General features: G+C 47.9%; 9 protein-coding genes across 9 annotated transcripts; 4 read left to right on the top strand and 5 right to left on the bottom strand.

Annotated features, from left to right (window-relative positions):
* Positions 1-202: 202 nt before the first annotated feature.
* FIESC28_08170 (uncharacterized protein) lies at positions 203-1,993 on the bottom strand (the record flags this gene model as incomplete). The annotated part of the gene is made up of 1 exon (XM_031162309.1): positions 203-1,993. The coding sequence occupies one exon, from the start codon at positions 1,991-1,993 to the stop codon at positions 203-205; it is 1,791 nt and encodes a 596-aa protein (XP_031013628.1).
* A 2,084-nt stretch (positions 1,994-4,077) lies between these two features.
* On the top strand, positions 4,078-5,047 carry FIESC28_08169 (uncharacterized protein; the record flags this gene model as incomplete). Its single annotated transcript, XM_031162308.1, has 2 exons — positions 4,078-4,150; positions 4,203-5,047. The coding sequence occupies 2 exons, from the start codon at positions 4,078-4,080 to the stop codon at positions 5,045-5,047; spliced, it is 918 nt and encodes a 305-aa protein (XP_031013627.1).
* An 87-nt stretch (positions 5,048-5,134) lies between these two features.
* On the top strand, positions 5,135-6,067 carry FIESC28_08168 (uncharacterized protein; the record flags this gene model as incomplete). The annotated part of the gene is made up of 1 exon (XM_031162307.1): positions 5,135-6,067. One exon carries the CDS (start codon positions 5,135-5,137, stop codon positions 6,065-6,067), a length of 933 nt encoding a protein of 310 aa, XP_031013626.1.
* A 290-nt stretch (positions 6,068-6,357) lies between these two features.
* FIESC28_08167 (uncharacterized protein) lies at positions 6,358-6,712 on the bottom strand (the record flags this gene model as incomplete). Its single annotated transcript, XM_031162306.1, has 3 exons — positions 6,358-6,413; positions 6,460-6,564; positions 6,631-6,712. 3 exons carry the CDS (start codon positions 6,710-6,712, stop codon positions 6,358-6,360), a joined length of 243 nt encoding a protein of 80 aa, XP_031013625.1.
* Positions 6,713-8,497: 1,785 nt separating this feature from the next.
* Positions 8,498-11,343, bottom strand: FIESC28_08166 (uncharacterized protein; the record flags this gene model as incomplete). Its single annotated transcript, XM_031162305.1, has 3 exons — positions 8,498-9,330; positions 9,385-9,625; positions 9,673-11,343. 3 exons carry the CDS (start codon positions 11,341-11,343, stop codon positions 8,498-8,500), a joined length of 2,745 nt encoding a protein of 914 aa, XP_031013624.1.
* A 4,558-nt stretch (positions 11,344-15,901) lies between these two features.
* On the bottom strand, positions 15,902-16,731 carry FIESC28_08165 (uncharacterized protein; the record flags this gene model as incomplete). The annotated part of the gene is made up of 4 exons (XM_031162304.1): positions 15,902-16,273; positions 16,331-16,432; positions 16,490-16,612; positions 16,672-16,731. The coding sequence occupies 4 exons, from the start codon at positions 16,729-16,731 to the stop codon at positions 15,902-15,904; spliced, it is 657 nt and encodes a 218-aa protein (XP_031013623.1).
* A 2,120-nt stretch (positions 16,732-18,851) lies between these two features.
* FIESC28_08164 (uncharacterized protein) lies at positions 18,852-19,866 on the top strand (the record flags this gene model as incomplete). The annotated part of the gene is made up of 2 exons (XM_031162303.1): positions 18,852-18,909; positions 18,968-19,866. 2 exons carry the CDS (start codon positions 18,852-18,854, stop codon positions 19,864-19,866), a joined length of 957 nt encoding a protein of 318 aa, XP_031013622.1.
* Positions 19,867-19,989: 123 nt separating this feature from the next.
* FIESC28_08163 (uncharacterized protein) lies at positions 19,990-22,728 on the bottom strand (the record flags this gene model as incomplete). Its single annotated transcript, XM_031162302.1, has 1 exon — positions 19,990-22,728. The coding sequence occupies one exon, from the start codon at positions 22,726-22,728 to the stop codon at positions 19,990-19,992; it is 2,739 nt and encodes a 912-aa protein (XP_031013621.1).
* A 718-nt stretch (positions 22,729-23,446) lies between these two features.
* FIESC28_08162 (uncharacterized protein) lies at positions 23,447-25,147 on the top strand (the record flags this gene model as incomplete). The annotated part of the gene is made up of 1 exon (XM_031162301.1): positions 23,447-25,147. One exon carries the CDS (start codon positions 23,447-23,449, stop codon positions 25,145-25,147), a length of 1,701 nt encoding a protein of 566 aa, XP_031013620.1.
* Between the last annotated feature and the right edge of the window lie 334 nt (positions 25,148-25,481).

Genomic DNA, 25,481 nt, shown 5'->3' with positions numbered 1-25,481 from the left:
ATGTATCAGCCGACATTGCCCCACTTCATTGCCCAATTGGTAGAAGAACTTTTTTGAAGGATCGCGAACGTTGTGTATTTACCCACCTATTTCAATGGAAGCGAGAAAGGGTATACGCAATTGATCATGTAGAGATGTAATACTCGGTGAGATTATATCCGACTAAACATTTTGGGTATTGCAGCTTAAGTTAATGTTAAAGTTAGATTATGCGAATTAGCTCTCTCCTTTCTTGTAGGTCGCTACCAGTGCCCAAAAGTTCGCCTCGTCTCGATGCCCGGTTTCCTTCGTGTAGATCAAAACGAAACGTGCCAATCCGACGGAATATTTTTGTCAGGTCCGGGCTTTCAGTGTGCGAAAGATTGCGCTTATAGTTTGTGCACGCGCCGCTATGAACCGGAACAACAACCAAGCCTTCGTAGCTTTCCCAAACTGATTGTTCGTAACGATCGGTCTGGCACTGCCCCAGCTGGAGAGGTATGCAATAGACCTCTGTCCATTTTGAATCTGGTATTTCTTCTGGCATATCGATGATACATGAGTTCGCAAATCGATGTGCAAGCTCATTTATCGTGGTTCCTGCACAGAAGTCTTGAAGGGGTGTGTTTTCGGACAGTCTGTGGAATTCCTCCGATGATACAACCAGCGCTTCGTCCTGTTCATAGGCTTTGGACCCGTCGAGTCCCGGCCCAGCTTTTAGCAACATGCATGAACGAACATGACACTTTATATCGATATAGCCAGAAGTGACTGCTCCAGTCGCTGAAGATGAGTGGATAGCCGCGGCTTCAACATTAACATCAATAACTGTTGCAAACTCAATCTCCATCTTGTTCCAAAGCCAAGGGACATACTGCTCAAAGAAGTCAATGTCGCCATCTATTGACGCCCAGCTCCAAGATGGAGCTCTATAGGCTTCTGGTCTACTACGAGTTGAGCCGACCTTGGGTCGCCAGAGTAGGCTTTGCTGGAAGTGTCGGTCGTGCCAAAGACCAGCAACATAGTTCGCTCCTGGTTCGTCTGGATTTGACTGACGTCTCATGTCGACCATCATCATGATCCTCCCCACTAAGCCCTGCAGAGCGACTAGGGTATCGGAACCTACTGACAAGCGACATCGTGTATATTTGCTGATGAAGTCGTTCCAAAATCTAGACGGAGGCTCGTCTGGAATTGACATCCTCATCAGTCTTTGGCGAAGTTGCGACAGACTCGAATCTTCGGCCAATGGAGTACTGAACTTAGGATCCAATCCTAATGGAAACCCCTCACTTGCTTCTGTAGTTGCACAAGACCAAACCATTTGTTTCGAACCAAGTATTAAAGACCGCGGTGATAAGAGAAGCTCCTGTAGAGCCCATGCACGACGACTAAGAGGACTCTGGTTAATAGTGCTGTCCAGCATCCGTTCTGCTTGGTGGGGATATATGGCCCATGGGTAGCTGAGCTTGGTGTATCGGTAATTTGGCATGATATTTGCCACACACGGTCGAACGGCTCGCGGGTCTCTGCGGTAGAACATGGGATCTTGGACACTGGATCCTCCAGCAGCGGCGAGCGTGATGTCTGCCATCCCGTAGATATCGCCCATCCTTGATGACTCGTGAGCCCAGTCATCCTTAGAGTTCTGAATAATGCAAAGAGAATCTACCCATAAGTATTGGTAGCCAAGATCTTTCGTAGTAGCTATTGCGCTCTGAATGGTGGCGGGCAGGTACTGCCAGGGAATTTGTTTCTGGAAGTCGCTGATGTTTTCCTGGGAAAGAGTGACACTATTTGCAGGTCCCCAACAATAGCTTACTGCGACATAGGGTACCGATCTGGCTTTGTCACTCGAAATTACAAGCTTGGACTGATCAGGCTGTGGCCCAACATAGATGAGTCTTGTTGGTCGCCATCCAGTCATTTGATGTCGGAAAGCCTTGCACTTTGGATGTGAACGATTACAGCTTTTGATCCATCTCAGGGCCAATTGAAGATTCTGTTCGTTCATGGTTGAAACCTGTTTCCCAGGAACAGTCTTGAGGATATGATGTGTATCGGTTTCTGTATCAAGCATTAGCTACTGTCAATCGTGTAATGATGGACTAATACCCTGCAGTGGCCTTAACCGCAAATCAATATAGAGTTTAGTGAAAACAGAATTCTTGCCAGGTCGAATCTGCAACCAAAACTCATCGGGAAGATGATTTTCTAGAGTAATATCATTGATCGACATGCTTGTCCTCTCTTGCCAATCCAGCATTCCACTGGGGTCGCGCTCTATTGTGCGATAAGCGAAGCAAAGTTGAACCTCTTCCGCGGGCTCCATTTCTCCAAAAGTCTCTTTTGACGCATCATCGAAGGCGTGTGCGATGATGATACAAAGATGACATCCGGAGATGTTTGTTTCTGTAAGGAATTCTCGCTTGGTTTTTGACCATTTCGCCCAACCAGATACATCAGATAGTCTATCCCAGTCTTGCCTGGTATCGCTGACGTACTGACGTTTTTCGAGGTTATATTGAGACCAGTGGATCTGGCATGTCAGGGGTCCACATCCGATAATGGACTGTGCGCACGCGTGGCTGCACGCGGCACAGAGTCGCGATCTTTCCAGTGGCGTGGGTCGCATTGAGAATCTTGGATGTACAGGGTAGTCTAACAGAAATGTAAAACCTTCAAGTGTCGAATGTAAGGAGAAAACGTTGATAGATAAATAACCATGCGCTTCAATTCCAGGGATGTCAAATGAGTCGGTGTGACTCACTCGGGCGGCCGACGAGGGTGCTATTTGATGCTTTTAAAGCGCAGTTCCATCAAAGCATACCAACGAAAGTTTAAAATTGTAGAGCGACAAGGATTCGACCACACATTACTTGGTGGTAACCCAGCACAGGTCGTGGTTTTGATGAATACAAACCTGATCGACTTTCGCATCTCCCACACAACACCAGCGGCATGTAGGTAACAAATGAGACATTCAACTTCTTGACTCTATTCTCGTTACGAGCCATCAAGACGTCTAGTTTTGCTATACACAGTGAGGCTCTACAACTGCAGTGTGGACACCTCAGTCAATGAGTAATAGCAAAGAAGTAAAACCAGACGCGTCGCGTACCTGCCCCACAGGGCGCGACACTTGTAGCAACTTATCCAGGCTAGCCTCTTAAATCCTCTCCAATCTTTCAGGCTCGTTAACAACCTTTATTGTCCCCAGTCTTATAAGTTTATAAACTGCTGTCTTACTTTATTTTAATACGATTTAGTTAGTTATCTATTAGGAAGCTTATACTTAGTATAGTTCTCATCAAGTGTCTGGACTTTCTTTCTATTCCCCGGTCGCTGTCACGTGCCTAAACCCGATATGACCCCTCACATTATGTGAGAGTTTTACTTCTTCCCTACTATTGTCCTTGCAAATTTATTAAACCCTCTATTGGATATCATGAGCCTTTGTCAAGTCTGCCGGGAAGCTTTGCGGTATTTCCCAACTGGTAGAGATGAAACTTTACGCATCTTGGAATCCGATACAAAAAAAGATGATGGCGACACCAGCGATAACAGCGATAGTAGCGATCACAGTAACGACAGCAATGACAGTGATGCCAGTGACGAAATGGAGCCGATCACAATCACAAGGGAAGCTCCTTTACAGTCCCAAACATGGCACAGGCACCGATATCGGGGTCGCTCTCCAGAAGAAGAGACATTTATTGAATGGATGACTGAAGACGAATTGTTGATGCATGGGTCATGGGAAGCCTTGATAGCGTCTCTCGATGTTGATTGCCCCGTTTGCTGGACACTTTGGCGCTCATTACGATCTTCACCAGCTACAAGACCAGTTGATGAAGCGCTTCCTGGATTTCGGGCAGAATTCACAAAGATTGAGTATGAGCCAGCATACGCCAAGTACGTCGTTTCAATTCAAGCCAGAGATAATGATGACCCATATCTATTGGAATTGCAAGTAGCTGTATGAAAAACAACCGAGCAGTGTTTCTTGGGTAATTTATTGTGCTTTCCTTTCGATTTCCCTTTTAGTAGGACTTACCTCTTGCGCTAGATATCGAAAAGAAAGACCCCATTCCCGCGATGCCTACTCCAAAATCTACTGCAGAAGCAATCGAACGTTGGATCGGTGTCTGTGATTCTCAACATAGCGCCTGTAGAGAGATGATCCTCACTTAATGGAAATGTTATGCCTACCCGGTTGTTAGATCTTGGCGACAGTGACTCCACTACACGGAATCTTTGGAAGACGGATACCCGCGTTTCATACATTGCACTTTCCCATAGATGGTCCAAACATACGCCTACGCTATCCAGAGACAACTATCACACCTACCTACGTCCTCGATCTGATCAGGTCTTACCGCAATCCTATCAGGATGTCATTGCTGTCTGCCGAGCGATCTCTATCAGATACCTCTGGGTCGACTCTCTATGTATTATCCAGGACGACGACGGAACCGAATTCCGTACGGAAGCTCCGCTTATGACCGATATATACGCGGGTGCTTTCCTGACATTGACAATCTGTTGGGATACTGAGGATCGTAGCGTCTTCCACGAATGTCAGCCCCGCAGTATTCCCCGACCTGGCAGAGTCGCGTCATTTCTGGACGAGAACTGGGTTGCAAACAATCACACCCTTTCGCACGAAAGTGATTTCGTGCTAGTGCAGGAAATAGAACCAAACGACTTCCAGACCTGCGTGAATTATGCAGCTACCAACCGACGAGCTTGGGTCGTTCAAGAGCGTCTTCTGTCGAGACGCATTCTTTACCTGAGTAAAGATCAGTTATACTGGGAGTGTGACGACTGCGTTGCCAATCAGGCCTCGCCTCTTGGTATTCACCATGTTCAAAAGCGGGAGTCAATTCCCAGTCTGATTTGTGAGGAAAGAGATAGACCATGGAGTTTAACCCTCGAAACCTATACTTCATGCGATCTCACTTATGAAGAGGATCGACTTGTCGCATTAGCTGGCCTGGTCAAAGCAATCTCAACCAGCACAGGAGATACCTTTTTCGCCGGTATATGGCTCGAGACGTGGATGTAGGAACTCCTGTGGGTTCCTAAAACACCAAAACATGTTGTTTTCGGTGGGCGGCCTGGCGAGATATGGACAGTACATAAAAGGTCGAACATGCCCACACCGACATGGTCTTGGCTCTATTATCCTGGATCGATCGTCACAGGCGAATCTTACACAGGTCCAGGACCTCGGATTCCAACTGATACTCCTAATACCTACGAGTCAAAATCGTTCCGGCCACTGGCTATGCTGTGTCGCGCAAAGATGTTTGCAGAGGGGATTAGCCCATATGCTATATTTGACAAAGCAGTCCTGGAAATTAGATGTCTCCTCATACCGATGGAACTCTTTGCTGTTTCGGACATGGAGTTTCCACCTGAAAGCTATCGATGGGACCAGGATACCGTGATACAAGCGGACAACAGTATTGAATGTCTTGGATTTCGACCAGACAGCCAATGGCGGGAGATCAAATTTTCCTTCGAATTTAGCAGGCTAATACAAAGCCTCAATAATCTCTTTCTTCTTCCACTGTACATCGCTGAATCCGGAGTATCCAGGGTTGACGAGATGTTGAAAGGCATTATTGTCACAAGAAGTATCAATGCCAAGGAGCGCGAATTTACGAGAGTTGGAACCTGGCTGGAAGACTTTCGCTTTCCCTCTCAGATCATACCCGTGATACGTAACACAATTATCAAACAGGGGATCGGAATTGACGACGAAACATCTCATTACCCTTCCGCAGAGCAAGAAAGGGTTTTCGATTCCAAATTACGCAGCTACTCAGTGGAATGTTCATCGTCCGATGTTAAATTTCCGGTGAGGCGCGCAAGGATAGTACCAGATCCTGGTTCCTGCAGCGTTGCAGCTGAAGAGGAGCCGAGGAAGACGCACAACAACCAAGCTGGACAAGAAGGTACTGGCTCAAGTCCTGCCCCTGTCACTGTTAGTGAAGAAGTCGAAATCCAGACCTTTATGCTCAAGCACTCTTCATTGCCGCATTTCTCAAAGGCAGAGTGGACCACTGTATCTTTAGTTTAGCTACCACTCAAATGATGTGAACGCTACTGGTATTGTATTCCCAGGAGCGATGTCTCCAGGCTTTGTTTATTGTGATCATTACAGATGAAGTCTTTTAATGCTGAACGCCTAACCTCAAATCTGACTTAATGAAATAAAACGATTGTAATTGTATTTAATCTCTCGATAATGGGAGCCTCACTGCAACGGTAAAGACTGTCGGCCCAAGTTTGATGTACTGCAGTGTAGTAGCTCCTAGAAGTTTGTCCTAAACGATGATCCTCATTCACTTTTGCTGTGATCCGAGATGATCAGACGGGCGAATTAACAGCAGTCCCAAGTAGCGCAGCATCCTTTAAAGGGTATCCTGTCAGTAGTGGTTCCGGTTTTTATACCTCAGGCCTATCACTTACCAGCCCAGCATCCAAGGGGAGCGCCACCGGGTCCCATCTGACACGCTTGAGTGCACTTAGCGTATCCATCCTCGTTGCAAGCGCGCTTGGAGAGATCAGGGGTAGCTTGTATAAGTTTAGTATGTGGTCTGTTGCAATGGATATATACCAATGACTGTTAGGTCAACTCACGGGGCTGAGCTTCAGGGACAGCAGCAGCGGTGCAGGCGCTGATGAGGACGCCGATAGTGAAGATAGCGTTCTTGAACTGCATGACTGTGGTACTGACGAAACGATGTGACTTTTGGAGGTAGAATTGATAGAAAGACGTAGGACTGACTGGCTCAATTTAAGAGAGTGCTGGATAACTCTGGTCTTATAAAGTGCGAATGTTCATGGGATTTGCATCCTTTGTCTTGGAGAAAGGATCAAGAATGCCAAGACGAGGTAAATAAACGAGATGCCTGTTCCGTTGAAGATTGTCGAAGGATCAGTTATTGTGTGACCCCAGAGTCTGTATGAGAGTGACAAGGGTCTTGAAACCCCTAGCCCTTTTGGTAGTCCGTCGGAGTACTTATGTTGGTCCCATCTGGCTGCAGGTAGTGGATTCGAGAGTGACACTATTGGGTAGGCCTATGATTCACAACATCTGGGATTCCTTGCTGTGAAAAGTAGAAGCAAACCTCACTAGAGAAACTGGTCTTGCCTGTCAACAGAATGACCGACATAATGTATCACAGCTATCTATGTTGGCAAGTACAGTATAGGGAGTAATTAGATGCAGCGATGAACGTTACATTACAGATACGTATAAGATCTCCTAGCGACAGGGTGTTAATTGACTGGGATCTTCATGAAGTAATTCGGGCTCGAACCAGGAAAGAAGATTTCCTCATGGGGATGGTGCAAGGGTGGTGTCTTGGTATTGCCTTTAATGACGCGTAATGCGTCTCTTGACTTTGAAAGCCGTGGTCCGGGAGTTGTAACATGAATCCTTCAGCAAAGAGACCAAGATATCGTCTCAAGGCTGGCTCCCAATTGGTACGGATAAAGATTCCACGTCTTGCTGAATCATCATTTCAAGAAATCCGCAACCTTCGGGGTTGACAGTCAACCTCAACGGGCACTGCGTGCGGAGGTTATGTTAAAGATTAACCATACCCTACTTCCAATAGGCTAGTAATAACAAATCCTTCAAACTGTGGCGAAAGGCAAGGATGGATACTTCTAAAAAGTTGTCTTATGAACCGCTTTTTGCAGCCTGTGATCCTTCAGCTGGGAACGGAATCCTATCCCGGAAAGAGACTATTGCCATTATAATATCGATGATAGTGCGACTAGTTGGAAACTCATTACACTCAGAAAATCAATTAAGAGTATAGTAAACGAAAGCAATGAAACCGGATCCATCTCTCATCACCGTAGCGGGTGAAAGAACAAGAGTCTTCATCGTCCACATTGTCATCGCCACGTCCCAGCGTCAACATGAAAATACGACGTTACATGAAATGCAGAGTGCCCCGACTTCCGACCTGCAAAGCGCAGCCCTTTTATTCAATGCAAGCGTCTTAAATCGGTAGTTCTGAGCGTCAATGTGCCGCGGGCGAGATCCGACTCGGTACATCACGTACATAGGATTCTCGCTTCCCGGTGAGAATGTGGCGCGATTTCGGAGTCAGTTTCGAAGGTGGGGCAAGTGCGAAGCTCGGCGGTCGATGCCGTAGTCAATTTATCAGTCTGTAGACTCGAACTTATTTACATCCATTCTAAGCAATTTGTCCACGTCTTTCACCCTCCTTCCTTCAATCGTCAAAGTTCATCTTCCATCATGTATAGTCATTCTAATGCTTAATCATAGGCTTCATATCCATTAATAGCTCCCGGAGCGTGTCTTTCAAGAAGACAGCCACTTATATTCGTGAAGTGATTGGGTTAGTGTGTAGTGATCGCTGTGCCATACATCCCCTGTCGCCCCGAGAAACTCGCTGTTTTACTGAATCACACTGTTTGTCGCTACCTCAGCTGACCCATAACTCATCAAGTGGCTTTGAAGTCGTTCTCAGGCAGCCGAATGCTTCCCGAAGTATCCGTTTGTGTTGGTCGTGTTTGTCTGGGGTTTTGAGCTGCTTGCCTTGGAAAAGATAACGCGGAAGCTGTTGCCGATTCCACCACCGCTAGAGCTAGATCCTTGCTGCGCCAGCTCTGGGCCAGGGTCCCGGGGCTTGTATGCGCGGCTGCTGAAGAGTATACCATCGCTGCTGAAAGGTCTGGAGGGGCTCAGAGGGGGGGATGTAGGTCTTGGTTCTTCTGGCTTGGGAGGACCGCCGTTGAAGAACGCCTTACCGTTCTCCTGAGGTGTCTGGGATTTCGAAGCCAAGACACCGTTGATGCTGGGCTGGGGAGACGCCGTGTCGGTCTTCTCCATCTCGGAATGGAGATTGGCGAGTATCGACGCTGGCTTAGAGTCTGGCGACCCAGGCAGAATGTCGATAAATGCTGCGCTGTTACGCTTCTGGTCAGGCACAGGAATAGAGTCTACCGGCTTGCTGGTCTCAACGGTGGCACTATCAACGGCGCTCTGAGGAGTGGCAGTAGCGAGCATCTGATCAAGGCTGTTGGTGAATGATCCGGAGCTGCTGGCCAGAGCTGGTGTTGTACCTGCATCCGCTGGGACCGATTCCGTCTTTTCCTGCTCCGAAGACTCAGGTGCATCGGTGGTCGTTTCCTCGGTATCGGGGACCTTGGACTCCTCTACTGTGGTATCGACATCCTCAGACTCTCCTGCAGGGGCGTCAACAGTTTTCACTGCCTTGGCGGTACCTAGATCAGCATCTGAAGTTCCGGTCTCAGGTGCGCTGGTCGTGCTGGCGGGAGTGTTGCGAATCGACGGTACTATTTCATCAAAGTTAGATTGGTAAGGCCATCGTGGCGGTTTCGGCAACGTACCTGTCATTGCCCTGGGCTTGTATCGCTTGCATGGGCCCAAGCCTTGCTCGAGAAGCTTGATCTCTTCGTGGAGACTTTCCCGTTGTGGCTGCTTGTCACTAGGTTCGGCTGCCATTTCCTCCACACTCTCATCACTTAGGCTACCAATCTTCTGTGGTGTAAATAGACCAGGTAGGCCGCGGATGAGGCAACCTTGGACCGCATAGTTGGTCACATTGTCCACAAAGGTGCGTCGAGATCTCTGTATGGGGTTAGTTGAGTCGGGTTAATTGGAAGTGGGGTCTGTACCTGATGATACGCCTGCATGATATTCAGAGCCTTGTCCATTCCGCACTCGGCACCATTGGACTCCAGGTCCAAGGGTAGCGCATAGCCTTCGAGGTAAGGCCTCAATAGCTCGTCAATCTTGTGGTGCATCTCGTCCTTGGCGGTTTCGAAAAAGTCGTCCACGTATTCCGTCAGGATCATCTCTGTTGTTTGATTGGTGTGCAGGGGTCCTGCCACGTGTACAAAGACTTGGTCAACAAATGCCTTGACAACTGTCGCCACCAGCTCGACGTGGTACTCAGCGATAGGCTTCCATGATGCCGCCTGCTGTTTAAGCAGTTGGACCATGAGCTCACTGTCGGGAATACCAGAGAGCTTTCGGCCTTGGTTGACGGCCGCTTGTCTCTCGAGTTGAGCGCGGAGCTCCTCTCTCGTCATGACCTTCGCATCCGGGAAGTCGTAAGGGTATCGGACCAGGAACTCCTTGACATATTCAGGAACGTCGTCGTCCGGGCCCATCACCTGTGTCGAACCTCTTGTGCGAAGGACATGATCTAAGGCTCGGCTAAAGTTACGAAGTTGAGCACGTAGCTTGTGGTCACCGTCGTTCAACCCTCCAAAGAATTCGTCATTGTATCGTCCGTGAAGAGCATCCCTCAAAAGGCGTTGATAATCGGCAGCAACGCCCAACAGGAACGATCTCGGGTCAGATCTGGAGGTGCCAAGCTTCTCCAACTTCTCCCTTCGCACCTTGAGCTTCTCTTGGATGTCTGAGATGGCCTCGGGTAGAGATCTTCTCATCTGAGTGTATAAAAGCTCCCTGAGCTTTTTCCGTAAACGAAGGATGCCGCAAGCTTGGGTGGGGATTTCCGCCCAAGCACCCTGCTGGAAAAATGACACCTCATGCTCGTCTCGTGACCCAAAGCTCGCTGTGCTGCTGGAACCGTTGTGAAGAACGTGCCAGCCGAGCTTCGACTCGAACGCAGCGTCCTGGCCTCTCGCGATTCTGACGTATTTTTGCTCAACGTCAGATCCGGCAGGTGCGAGGTCTGGTTTAGTGATGACTCCAAATGTTCTTTGTCCTTGGGGGTCGACGCGCTTGGCCTTTTCGAGCGTAGCGCAGTTCGCGTCGCTGTCGTCAGCCGCCAGGACCACAACCATTAGGCTGTTTTGTTGACCCATGTATTTCTCGATAAGCTCATCAACCTTTTGCTTGCCGTCTGAGGAAAGACCAGGGAGATCCACCAAGCGCAGAGTAGGTAACTCAGGTCCTTGAATGTCGATACAAAGCACATCTTGGGAAATTTCCGTTTCTGTCGCGCCGAGATCCATGCACTCTGTGGCGTCCTCGATGATGTCAAGCAGGTCAACCTCATGAAAGCCATCTCGTTCGAACGATTTGGGAGGTTTTGATGGATCTGCGAATTTGACATTCACATCGACGCGCGCCTCGCTGGCTTTTCGGAGGTTCAACTCGGTTGCAAACCTTGTGGCGTGGTCTGGGAAGCGGATATGGGTGATTGCTTGTAGAACCGAGGACTTTCCAGCGGACTGTGCACCAACGACAACGATTTGCGGAACATTGACGATCTTGACCTGACAGGGGGTCAAGTTGTCACTTGCACCGAGCAGTGTCTCAGCCTCGGGCCGGCTCAGCTGGCCGAGGATCTTGGAGTTGACAGAAACGCTCATTGTGGAATTATTTTGACAAAATGGTCAATGAAGAAAAACATTTTCCTGGAGCGCCGTCTTTTCATTTAAACATGGGAGCGCGGTGAGGCCCACTTCAACTTCTGAGCTGTCAAACTTGCTGCATAAAAAAGGGAGCGGTGAAGTTCATGCGCGTTTGAGGCGCGTCTTGATTCGCCGCTTAACCCCTGTTCAGGCTGCTATGCCAACTGTCAGTGCCCACTCATGCAGAATGATACTCGTCGCCTCTCCTATCAATGTGACCTGCCTATCAAAAAACCTCTCTTTTCCCTGCCATCCGCTTTCTATTTTCCATTTGAACGTCACCAAAAGTTTTATCTCGTGATGATCTAGATCGGATCATAGCGTTGTTAGCCAAGTTTTGGTCATGTTTTGGGTGGATCTCTCGGCGCGCCCATTGAGCACAGATACTCGCTAAAGACACGCGAATGGACCTTTTGTTGACTTTTTGCATGGATTCTTATGCTTGTTCGTCCTTTGAATGGTCCATTAACGTTGATAGCTTCATCCTGGTCTTTTTCCTTCATCTCGGCCACAGCCGACTCGGTGTTTCTTTGTTTCACTGCATCTCACTTATACGCACATCATCACCGCTATGATAAGCTTTTCGTCGTAAAATATGGGTTTCAACTACAATGCAATATTACCATCTATCTGAAAAAGAAAGGAAAAAGAAAACACGAGTCGAGCGCTTGACTCCAAATCAGCAATCGCGATGACACAGAATACAATTAGTAAGTGTGACGTGATAGCTGTTGGAAAAATACGTTGTTCCACACTTACCAAGCCCACCGTTGTCCTTGAGGAACTGAATACTATTAAAATCGTTAGCACTCAGTCACTTACAAGAATCGAAATAAGGTTGCGTGAGTCGTGGGGTCTCGAGAGTTGCAAGGTCTCTGACAACATTGGTGTAAGTGGACTTTACTCCGGGGTGGTTTCCACTCCGGATATGTAGTACGATCAGGTCATCAAGACAGTACCGTCATTGGTCTTGGTGATGGGCTCGGGCTGGGGCTTCTCAGTGGGTGCAGGGCGTTCGTTGTCAGGGAAGGCAGTGGGGAAAGTAGCGTAAAATTCAGATCCTGGACAAGGCAAGGTTCAACCAATGTGGCGGGCTGTTTGAGCGTATGTTGCTTATGGCTGGAAACGGTCCGTAGTCTGTGCCATGCCAGGTCCATCAGTCCCTGCATTATCTCAATAGCTTTGCAACTCGCAACGGGGAAGACTTTCTGGCGTTTCTAAAACTCTTTGGAGGCGATGTGCGCGCTGACGCTATTCTCAGGAAGGCAAAGGCTGGAGGAGGCGGTGATACCAAAGAGCAGAAGGCTTATAGTGAAGCACATGCTTCATTCTTGTCTTTCCTCAAAAAGCCATAGAATCAAGCTGCCGCAGTCTTTGTTGGCTCTGAGAAGCCCAACCCTCAATACTATGGCACCATCACATACTGTAAGCCCAATACCCACATTTCGACGAATACTGATGGTTAAGTTGCCAATGTCAGTTATCGCCTTGATCCCGTCGAATGAGTCCATCTCTACCCCAGTAAGACCCCCGAAGACAGGCAAAACCTGGTGCGGCTTGGAAACCACCACCTGGAGGGTGATTTCCAGCAGCAATTCCCAGACAAGCCGATTATCTTCATCATTCAAGCCCACGTTGCTGACCCAGACGAATCGACGATATCCTGGATAATGCAACCAAGCCATACAAGAGCACTACCTTTGTTCCTGTCGGTAGAATAGAACTCAACAAGATTTCCGCAGATAATGTTGTCAAACAGCAACAGATTGTATTTACCCCGAATCCCGAGAAGGGGGAGAATTGCGAGTATCGAGACATCCAATGACCCTCATATGCAAGCATGGAAGGGTGTTTACTGGATTAGTGCAGACCAGCGACGCAATGACAGGCGTAGAGTAGTGAATAGAATCCTGTGCAATTCAGCATCGAGGAAGGTTATTAATCGACGAGGGGATGAGTTGTTTACCTACTCATTCTCATTTAGTAAAATTACAATTGTAAGTACTGCATTTCTTTCTTGGGTGGATCCTATCAAGGATGATAACAGCGATAAGCCATCGAGAATGAGTCAGCGGGTATAAGTCAGCGGTATATGACTGCCAAAGTGGATCAAACTAAGAATAATAGCAGGGGCAGCGTGAAAAACTGTACTTGATTGGCTTGGCGTCCGTTGGTCTTTGCGGCTGGAACTCTAAGGTGTCAGGAGTCTTCCAGACTGACAGCGCTGAAAGAGCTGAAGATGTTGGTGGAGGCGTAGTTGTTGCTGTGGAGGCTGTACCCACGTAGTGGGTTCAAAGGACTCTTATTTCTAGTCCTGAACTCCCTCTTCATGCAGAAATTATTTCTTTTTCTTTTGCCTTCGTACGGTTCTTTATCCTGTTAATTCGATCAATTGCTATCATGCCTTTGTTATCCTCTACACTCCGCCAACGGTTACTGTTCACGACGAAAGTAGTAGCGGGGGTTTCTGTTACTGGCGCACTAAGCTTCCACCTTCTTACAAAGCAATGCAAATTTGAGCCCTTCGGTCCCGTGAATGGCAGATCGCTGTTCACGCACTCTATGCTGAAGCAGACGAATCCATGGAACAAACCCGTTTCTGCTGACTCTTGTGTGCGCGAAGTGCCATTTACAAAGCTTGACCCCAAACTCATTGAAGACGCAACGAATGGTGGCACCATGTTAATTGAAAGGTTCGCAGCTGGGATGTGGGGAGGCTTTGGTAAAGATCCAAGTACACAGAATTGCGGATATATACTTACCGAGCTAGGGTATGCGCCTCAAAGGAAGATCATGACATTCTTCAAAAATGAAAACTGTAAGAACGACGTATGGGAGAAGAAGGATCTTCTGGAGAGCAAATATGAGCCAGGTACATCTACCCCTACGCTCTTGAGCCATTCCAAGCTAACTTGTTCAAGGCACATACTTCACAAATCATTTCGTGGTACTCTCCAAGACACCCACATGCATCACAATGAGAGGCTGTTTCGACCCACACCAGTCACCACCTGCGCCCATGGATATTGACAACATGGTAGAGATGCACGCAATTCTGGACCACGAGAAACCAGTCGCCGTTTTAAAATTCAGAGTTCTTACCTTTGACGGGAGGAAAGAGGCGAGTGATGCGGAGGATCCATTTGGTGGATTTGGAGGATGGTTGCACAGGCGATATTCCACTTTGTTGACTGAGTCGGGAGCGAGGAACTGCATGAAATAAGCTTCGTCTTCTTCTTAAACATTGGTATTTCCCACAGCAAGGTTGAACTCTGTTGGGGAAGGGGTCAGCTCTCATTGGGACAAATGTGAGACTCTAAGCATTGTACATTATTATAGAACGTTGTACTTGTTGCCCGTACCATGTATTTATTATACCTCATAGGCGATTTAAGATCTTTCTTTAATATCTACATCGATCTGGCGATCTGAAGGTTGAACACTCTCTAATTACTCACCAGAGCTCTGCAATCCGTCAGCGCAACAGGAATCTCCTTGTCCGCGATATGTTCATCACCTCGAGGCTTCGCCCAACTATGAATACGATCATAAAACTCAGGATTGGTATCGCTCACATGATCGGAATTCGTGGGCTGAAATAGAAAATATGCAAGCGACTCTAAATTTTCTTAGAATGTTAAATATCTCGGGTAATTCAGGACACCCTTGGTCTCCAGAAGGCGGTGCAGGCTTCCTGTCTTCGGTCTAGGCCGCCCTCTCGGTTTCAGAATCTTTGAAGGTAGAAACAGCGGATGGTCTCTTCATAGAGAAGCTTGGACACCTGCTCAGAGAAATTCTTGCCTACATTTCCGTTCTGGACTTTGGTCTGGTTCGCGAGTTGGACGCTAAAAAGACCGTAGGGGAACACTGGAAGGATTGGCAACCTTATGGCCTAGTATAATCGCTATTGTTCCTGTCTTGGGTATCTACGATACCTTGCAGGAGTTTTTATGAGTAGAGGAGATAGGGAATTGTACTCCTTGTCAATGAAAGATGGGGTATAACCTTATCCTTGGCCTCACTCGGATTTCCATCCCAGTATGGAAGAGCCAAGCCGGGTGCGAGACTTGGAAGACTTGGCGCGTATCAGTGGACTTTTACAAGTGGACTAACATCACACAAGCGGTTAAATCAAGACACCCAGATAACCTCTACTTATCCTGTGATTCCTTTAGATCTAGTGGTAAACCCCTAGCGCTCTTTGGGCTCCATTTCCGCCAAGGCTTCCCCTTTGCCACTTCGAATACAAGGGTGGCAAGCTGCTGTTGCTGAGCAAGACAAGCAAAAGATCCGTCTTCTGCGTTCTCACATAAACGCGCTATTTGATGAATGGTCAAGAAGTTCTTGATTGAAATTGAAACGAGGCCTGACAAGGCATCGGAAGAATGTAATCTAGTCTAGCAGCTTAACGTCTCTATCAGTAAGGTCCGAGTCCTGGCTCCCCGCTTTCACAGGATACCGCGATACAACGTTCATCATAGTTGTTGGCATAACCACGATGCGCCCGATCAAGAAATTAACAGTTGCTTCTGCCAACAATGACGTTGTAGTGGTCACTGTCGAATTGCTGACCCCGAACGAACTCTGCACTCCAGCTAGGAGGGCACGGCCTGACTGTACAAGGTGGGCTCTTGGTTGTGGACTTGCAGCGCGAAATGATGCGATCAACATAGTCAGCCAAGTAGCTGCACCGAGGTTGGATGTAGTGTCGGTTGTCGTTGCAAAGCCAGATAGCATCACCATAGGAGCAGGAGACGCGAGCGCACGTGCCAGGACCACCATTCACACCACATACACTGTTGCCCAAAGATCGAAGGTACCTGTTCTCGCGTCGGGCAGCCTTCACATCGACGTAACCGCTTCCGCCAACGTCGCAAATGATGTGAGTCTAGATTATCGCTTAGAATGTGTCGTTAAGAGCAATATCAATGGAGATTTATCTTACTGGGTTGCGTGCTTCAAGTCCGGATGAGGCGACAGCGTCGTCCTCTTCTTCTTCCGCCAACTCGAACTCCGGGTTAAGCTCCTTGATCTGAGCAATAACCGACTGACACTCAGGGTTAGTATAGTTACAGATAGCTGAGAGTGTTTGCACATATCTTACCTCAATAGTACCATTCAGGGAAACGGGAGCCTCTCCCTCCTTGATAACACCTTTCCATTGCATGGGAACAATTTTGTAACCCTCCATAGGAGCAGCGGCCAACTGGGTGCCGTCAGGAAGAGCCTGGAAGAGAGTCAGCATGCTGTTGACTGCCTTTCTAGAGAATTGGGTGTAAGCCTTACCACAGCAGCGACGCTCACTGCGGCGGCGCATTGAAGAACGAGCGAGGTGACAGCCTTCATCTTGAGTATTTGTCGATTTGTAGAGAGTTCTAAAGAAGAGTGATTGAGGACTGCGTTATTGATTGAGCTGTTGATTTCAAAACGAGGGCAGAACGGCTGTGGTCTTTATAGCTTTCTTGGGTCTCTGCTTTCATAGGCATCTTGCTGGCACCTTCCTATCCTGCGCATATCTTTCGCAAGTCTCTCCTTTCGAAGATATCTGAACTGCGCCTTCCTTTCCTGTGCATAGCCTCTACTAACGTAAGATGGGGTCTGCCAAGAAGCCTTGGTAGCTCGTATACATCTTCATATGAATGGTTCATTCACCTGACTCTAGTTATGGGCCCTTGTTCTTTCTTTCTCTACGTTACATGCACGGAAATATCTAGCTACTTTAGATAGTACTAATCAGACGGAAATTTTACAACAAGATGCAATGCAACAGTCCTATTGGTTAGCCAAGTATGTCCCCGCCCCCAATCAAGGGGTCCTTGGTGCGCTTATTAAGCGTCTCCCGCTTGAATCCTTCGAAGCACCGCAGATCCACTTGTAGGATTCTGATCGATCCACCCGTAGGATTCTACCGCTGTCTAGGGGCGTGATAGAGCCAGTCCCCGCGCGCGCAAAGACAGCGTGGCAGGTGACTGGTGCTTGGCAAGCAATGTGGAGTGAGTGTAGCCAAGACGCTGTCGGGTCTGGACCCTAAGACTGTGTGAGAAAGAGTGCGATACTACTGAGCATGATCTAAGGAATCTCGGGCCATGTCTATCTTCAAGGAATCACGGACCGTGAGTATGTGTACCAGTGCATAAGAACTATAAACTAACCTTACTTGATCCCCATGTTGGGGTACGGAATCTAGACGTTTTATGGGAAATAAATCCCTCGCACTCTGTACATTGCCTGGTCCTACTGCAAGCAGCCTTGCAAGCAACCTTTCCTCTTGGCAAATTCGTATACAGATAAAACATGCTCTTTGCATCTGAATCTTGGCGCTCAGCATTCGATCCTTCTCAAGAGTAAGTTGAGTCAATAGGGCCCGACACCTTGCTCTATCCACATTTGCCAAGAGGCCACAATTTGGGACAAGGAACCCCCAAATGTCTTTATGCAATTTAAGCGAGCTTCATTAAGTCCATGGTGAAGTGTCCATAAACCTGTTTAAAAAGAGTCTCTAAGATAATCTTAATGTACTTACAAGAAAGACGAAAAAGAGGCCAGAACCCAACATATGTAAAGGCAGGAGCAAAGCGCGTCCGATGGTGCTTCTAGGCACGAAACGTGTCAAGACTAGAGGGCTTTTTGATTGGCTCGGGCAGTTTACCCGTCGGTTAGATCCGTCGTTGCCCGATTGGTCAACGACTTCGTTGAAGTCTCTGTTCGTACCCTATACCCCCTTAAACAGATCAATTGCACAATTCACAATGTGCGGTTAGTAGAAGCTTGCAACTAGCATTGATATGTGTAATATGAATTTCCATTGATTTTTTTTGTTCGTCAGATCGTGTGTATTCAAACACCCAACATGCTGTACTTGGGTAAGAAATGTTCGAAGTTAACAAATGTCTTGAATTCTCTGGTTGAGTTTTCTTTTTTCCAAGATGCGAGCGTTAGACCTTCAAGACGCGGACTATCGCTACAAGTCATTCTTAATCAGCATTTGTAGGACTCGGAAACACGGCTACTGTTTGACAATTAACTTCACGTGAACTGCATTTTATAGCATCTCATCTCGAGCCTCCAGGGAATCCGACGCGTTCCTTTGTGATTTAATGCGGGGCTATGACGGAACGGTTCCGGGACAGCCGGAAGTTAGTTCGGATGGACCGGGATGTAACTTATTCAGCCAATCAAGAGGAGCCATCTCCAAGTTTAAACAGCACCTACGTTGTTGATAATAGATTTGTTGACGTCAACACCTCTTATTCGAAGCTCTTCAGTTTGCGATTATGACCAGATTGAAAGATCTGGTAGAGTGTCGAGGAAAAATGTCTTTGACGGCAGGAACGCCACCAAAGTGACCTATAAAACGGACCTCTGTACTGCGGTGGTCTCTCCAAGAGTTCAAGTGATATCTATTATCGCTTCAACAGACTTCTTCGATATACCACCGGGCCTTTATTATTCAGCAGCCGTTCACCATGTCTCACATCCCCCGCATCGATGTCCATCACCATATCATCCCTCCTCAGCTTCAAGGTAATAATCACAAACGCCCATCATTCTACTATTTGAATCTCAATCGATCCATTTCTAGGAGTGGCTGCTGGTCTGAAAGGCATGGAAGTACCCAAATGGACCGTTGAAAGCGACATAGCCTTCAACAAGACATACAACATTGGGTCGGCGATTTACTCAGCCAGTACACCTGGAGTCACTCACATCACTGATCCAGAGAAGAGTGCGACAGTCGCTCGGCAGATGAACGAGTATAATGCTCAACTCCGGGACGAAAACCCCAAAAATGGATTCTTTGCCACGGTACCCTCTCTACAGTACACAGAGCTGGTTCTACAAGAGCTACGCTACGCGTTCGACATTCTCAAGGCAGACGGAATCACACTCTTCACTAGCTACGCCACACCTGAAGGATATCTTGATCACGCGGAATATGTGCCAGTCTGGAAAGAGCTCAATCGTCGCAAAGCAGTGGTCTTTGTTCACCCCATTAATAACGTCTCTGCAGTGTACTTCGATCAACGACTTCCTATGCCTGCCTTTGACTGGCCCCACGAGACTGGGCGTACCGCTATAGACATGATTCTCAACAGACGTCTCCAACAATTCCCTGATGTCAAGGTCATTCTTTCTCATGGCGGCGGTACCCTGATCGCGCTCATCCAGCGAGCCACTATGATAGCTCTTCCTGAGTTTGGAGAGACCATGAGTGCCGAAGATATGATCAGCCAGGCCAAGCAGTTCTACTTCGACACGGCTCTTGCTGGGAGCAAGGAGGTATTTCCCATGATTTTCGAATTTGCGAAGCCAGGACATCTGCTTTTCGGGAGTGATTACCCTCATGCGCCGGAGCAGTTGAGCAACGGCTTTACCAAGTTTGTGGATGGGTTTCAGAGGGACGAGGAAAGGAAGAGGGAGATTTATTACAAGGCTGCACTGAAATTGTTTCCCCGCTTGAATGAATCTTATCGTACCTGATTATTAGATACACAGGTTTTTCGTTCAGTTACAATGTCAATTATCTCAAGTATAGTTAATCAGAATTTCTCGTCGATGACTGTTCTCCTTCTTGACTATTACATATGTATGGTCCTCATTCAACTAATACGGTGTTTCCTTTGGAGGTGGGGGCGAAGCTCTCCACTCATGCGGTCCATCAGGTGCTGCACCAACCTCATGCCCTGGGCTCATCATGTTGATGCCCCACATCAATATCAGGATGCATGCAACCCGCACTTTCGCAGCCGTAATTTTGGAGCCACCAGGGATCTTTTCAGCCCACGCAAATAGTGGGGTTCCAATCTTTTGCTCTTCTGGAGAACTATGCATAATAGCTTTGACCAGGTGGCTCGTGGATTGTGCCACGGCATTGCTTATCCATAGGAAAATTGGCACAAGAATAACCAGTGTTCTCCACCTGTCACCCATCAAAGACCCATCGCCAAACAGACCATCCACAATCAAGATGCCTTCTGTATCACCTGCAAGAAGCAAGTGAAATTGCAAAATATACGTCTCAAGTGAACACCTTCCCAGCCATGCCATGGCTTTGGAGTGGTAGTTCCTCGCTTGACCGGACACATTTCTCAAGGCGATGAAACCAAGGATTGGCACACAGGATGTAAATGGATGCCAGATCTTGTATAAAGACATTTTGAGGTATGATGTGGAGTTGAGGTAGTAAGGCACCACGCAGAAACCAGCCACAGCCAGAACGACACGAAGATTTAAGTCGACTGTAGTTGCCTTCATCTCGTGATGAAGCACTGCCGTCAGCATGCCAACATAAACGATGAACATGTCGAGCGTGACACGATATTGCCATTCTTCTGCATCCCACTGTATGTTGAACAGGAACTTGAGAGCGCTGAAGAGATATCCAGTGAAGGGTGTGCCCATAAAGACGAGCGAGAGAAGCAAGCAGGAGATGCAGATCTTCGTAATGACAATCTGTGGAGCGCTATTGTAGCGCTTGCCACCAATTGCTATGGTTCCATAAACGACAAGGAACCAGAAAGAGACGAGTGGCGAGAAATAGTAAAACATGTAGTCTGTATCCATGAAGTATGCGAGCGCACAACTCAGGATGTTGAGTCGCAGAAGTACACTGGCGACGCGATGAAATGAAAAGTCCTTCTTCTTGATGAAGTAGACGGTATGACCATAGCCTGTCTGGAACAGGTATGCTGCAACACACAGGCGAATGAAGACGTAGATAGATCTTCTGTCGGCCCCAGTCCAATGATAGATAAGGATGAAGAACTGCATCCAACCTTTCCACTCATCGGTTTGTTCCCGAGAGAGAAAGGGTTCATCAGTCTCATTTGTCTCTAAAGGCAAGACCGATATGTCTAATGAAGATCGAGGGCGAGTACGGCGAATCGTTGTGAGCAGAATTGCAATGCAGGGAATGCATAAGACAACAAAATCTTGGGGCTGCCAAAGCTTGCTGCCCTTCGCCATCATCTGGGTTCGGTCCGCATAATAGCACATGAGTAGCGCGAGAACCAGGGTCCCTACCTTCATGTTGAAAAGGTTGAACCGCGGCTCGTCTCGTCCACTGCCGATGTCAACCATTTCGCAGACGATGCATACCACAAGGTAGAATATGCCGAAAGCAACAAAACCGAGCTGAGTCATTGGCTTCACTCCGTAATCAGTGCAGCATGTGCGTGAGTACGGATAGGGCTTGATGCGGTCAAGCTTCGCATTACATCTCAGGTTAAGCAGAATATTGGCCCGAGTATCAAGTACCTCCTTCTTGACGTGGTATCCTGTTCTGTGTGGGTCAATCCAAGTCTCGTTCTGGCCAAAGGTAAGCCTGGCGACCGACCAAACCATTGGAAGCCTCCATCTATCTTCATTCTCTCGCAGCCAGTCTTGTATTTCGTGGATTTCCCCTGCCTTTCGCGCTCCGAGGGCAAGTCGGTCCGGATCATCTCCGACATAATAAGGGCCTGCAGGGGGTGCATAGAAGAATTGGTTACCTAGTCCATCAGTCGGATCCATTGGAGATGTGAAAGGATCATAGTCGGGAGTGTTGTCGTTGATGAAGTTGGCAATCTTGGAAAAGCGGTCTTTGTATAGAGCAAAGCGAGTCCTCCAAGGGATATTTGGACGATCCGGATGGATAGTCAAAGGAGCCGTTCGGTTGTGCATTTCTGCGACGGTTGAATTATCACTAGCTTGTTCTGTTTCATTTTCTCTGACGTGAGTGAAGGCCTGACCGAACCATACACCTGCGGATACATAAAGCAAAGCAGGACCAGTTTGCTCATTGATGAGCGGGACGTCTCTTTTCTCCTCAGCGAAGAGGTCAAGATTGTTTATAAATTCTTGTTGAGCAATATGGCCATGGGAGGCTAGCCAGGGATTTGGCAAACGCGTTATCTTTTGCCCATGGTATGTCATATTCAATGGGCTCGACTTCGGGGCGGGAAAGTCCATGTGTGCTAGATCGTACTCGGCTTGCTTCTTGCCAATCTGGCCTTGGTCAGTGCTGTTAATTGAGCGCTCCCGACCATCACTTACCAGTCGACTGAACGCAAAAGCTACGTTCCGGGATGTTGAATCTCCAACCGTAACGATCGGGCGGCCTTCCAAGCACCGACGGGCGTCCTCGGAGTCATATTGGTGCAATATACATCCATCTGGCTGCCAGTGAAGAAAAGGTGTCCTATTCCCAGCTTCGTCCTGTGGTGGGTCTATCCAGCGACCCGTGTTCTGGACAGCGCGGCATCGATAAGGATCATTTCCCAGGTAAAGTGTCTTCAAGGTTACGGCAACCAAAAAGAGTGTTGCGAAGACGGTCGAAAATATTCGAGCTACGGGTAGCTCCATCTTGAAAGACGAGATAGCTGTGAAGAGTTGAGTTTCCAAGAAATGGCAAGGTTGTAACTAGAGAAGTACTTAGAGGTTAAAGGGCTGGTGGCAGTCTCCTTTGCCTCCCTTGAAGGGGTAGTTGTCTAAGACATTTCTGCTAAGTGCACCATTGAGAAAAGGGTACGATTAAGAAACCAAGACTAGTCTGAGACATTCCATTTCAAAGGCATTCTAAGTCTGGAAGACTGGTACCTAAATGACGGAATTAAGTCTTTAGTAGGGCAAGGTATTCCTAAAAAGGATATCCCTTGACCAGCTACAGCCGACTGGACCTGCAAACCAGAGCCCCACGTGACCTCAGCTCGAGGTCAGCAGAGTGATGTATCCACTGCTGCAGGGGTGAGGTACCCCGCGTCTCACCCTTCAACGACCTGGCCAAGCGTTCATCTCTGTACTAAGTACGGTTCACGATCCCACTCTCCGTACCATGGAGGTCCCATTGATAACTTGGACTAACGATCAGTTAACATACCTATGTTCTTTCAATACTCCTGGAAGGGGAGCCGGGCAGTACTTGGAGAAACTGCAGCAGGAGTCAGATAAGGGATGCTGTCGATGTGTTCTCGTGTCCAGCTTTTGCTCTGAGTATAAAAACGACCGACCTAACGTTAGAGTCTATGTATCGAAACAGGAGAACGGATTATTCTGGGTCTATGGAGTGATAGCCCCCTCCAGGATGCTCGAGCCTACTACCTACCAACTGTACTATCCCGTTGGGACGCCACGGCCAGCGTGGGATTTAGTAAAGCCTGGTCGAGTATCGTTAAGTGGTCGTCGGGAAGACCACAAGGTACGCATCAACGAGTGGATTGAGAGCTGCGATTTCACACACCAGGGATGTGCAGTCAAGGATGCTGAGTTACCGCGTCGAGTTCTTGACATTGGAGCTGAAATCAACCATCGCATATACCTCCACGTTTCAGAAAGTCAGGTCGCTCCATATGTGGCATTGAGTCATTGTTGGGGTAAAGGCCCTGTCTTGCAAACCACAACAGGGACCGTTGCGAACCGTACCCACGAGATTAGCTACCATAGCCTTCCCAAGAGTTTCCAAGACGCTGTCACTGTTACTCGTAATATCGGAGTTCGATATCTTTGGATTGACTCTCTTTGCATTGTCCAAGACGACACATTGGACTGGGAAGTTGAATCCTCCAAGATGGCATCAATTTACAGTAATGCTTTTCTCGTCCTGGCAGCATCTCAAGCAAGTGAGTCTTCAGAGGGGTTTATAGACAGAAAAGATATCGATTTTCAGCACACATGGCAGCTCAATCCTAGCAAGTCGACCAAGATAGCTCATATGAGGAATCCTGACTCTACCACGTCTGAAATATACAGCAGACCGATGAGTACTGGTCATAGATCGGGAGAATCACATCATCGATGGAAAGTCACTAGCTCGCCGTTGAACCGGCGAGGTTGGGTTCTCCAGGAGAGCATACTGGCGCGAAGGATCGTCCATTTTACTGCCAGTGAGATGGTTTGGGAATGTGTTCAGTGTCTCAAGTGCGAGTGCATGGAAGTCGAAGCGGACGAGTCAGAAGCCACCTACTGGTCAGAGTTTAACATGGTCAGGAACTCGAGAACGAAGCATCCAGGTTCAGAAAGGATACCCAGAATCAACGGGCTTTATGTCCAATGGCGCGAACTCCTTGGTTCCTACGGAACACGAGTTCTCTCTAAAGACGCAGATAGACTACCGGCTCTCTCAGGTCTCGCGAAACATTGCCAATCACAAGGCGCTGGGAAATATCTCGCAGGGCTGTGGGAGAATGACTTATTGAAATCCTTAGTCTGGCACCCTCGCACGGATGAGCCAGTACAAAGATGGAAAGAATACATGGCACCAACTTGGTCTCCTTTCTCTGTGGGGTATATCGAGAGACTAGATGGACTCAGGGAGGCGGGTTACTGGTACTGCTACGAAGCAGGATATCACGAAAGATGGGGTAAGCCTCAAGCACAGATCCTCGAGGCGCAATGCGTCCCCGCTGGAGAGGATCCTACTGGTGCTGTTAAAGATGGATTTCTGGTTCTTCGCGGTGCAATGAAGAAGGATAACCCTGATAGTCCAGATCATATATGGATGATGTCAGACTCCGATGAATCAGACTCTGATGATCCCCTCGAAAGGACGGCTTGGAGTTATATTTCCTGGGACCGCCCCACAGAACAGACCGAACGCTCGGAGATGGTCTTTTTTCTGCTGTGGGCTGATTTCAAGAAGGGTTATATCAAGGCCCTGTATCTGGTACCTGTGCAAGGTGCGCCTGGAACCTATACGAGGACTGGTATAGTCGACTCGCACTTTGGAGACAAAGGCTTGGCGAAATTCCTCAGAGACGTAGAAGTGGGTGAGGTAAAGATCGTATAGACAATATAAAGTGGAAATGTAAATCTACTTGAACAGTGAAACAGTAAAAGGTACTGTTTTCCAGCATTTAAGCCTTTTCTTTTCTTGTTCATATCTGGACATAGATTTCTCGGTATTTCCAGGCAGTAGGGACGCTTTGCCTGCGCTAACCCTCGAAGAGATTACAATCATACTGGTCTAGAGGCTCTCGAAGAGTACTTACTGGGAGTCACGGAAGAGCTTGAACTTTCCAAAGGCCTTGGCATGTATTAGACTAATCTCCCCCCCTGATAATAAGGTTTTCATCTTGAATTACACTTTTCAAGCACCATGACTCCGATGCTTACACATGACC

Source organism: Fusarium coffeatum, assembly GCF_003316985.1.
Source record: "Fusarium coffeatum strain FIESC_28 chromosome Unknown BRIP53273_contig_188, whole genome shotgun sequence".
NCBI classification, from domain to species: domain Eukaryota; kingdom Fungi; phylum Ascomycota; class Sordariomycetes; order Hypocreales; family Nectriaceae; genus Fusarium; species Fusarium coffeatum.
Note: the sequence above shows the minus strand (reverse complement) of the source record. Positions and strands in the feature narration are given on the sequence as shown.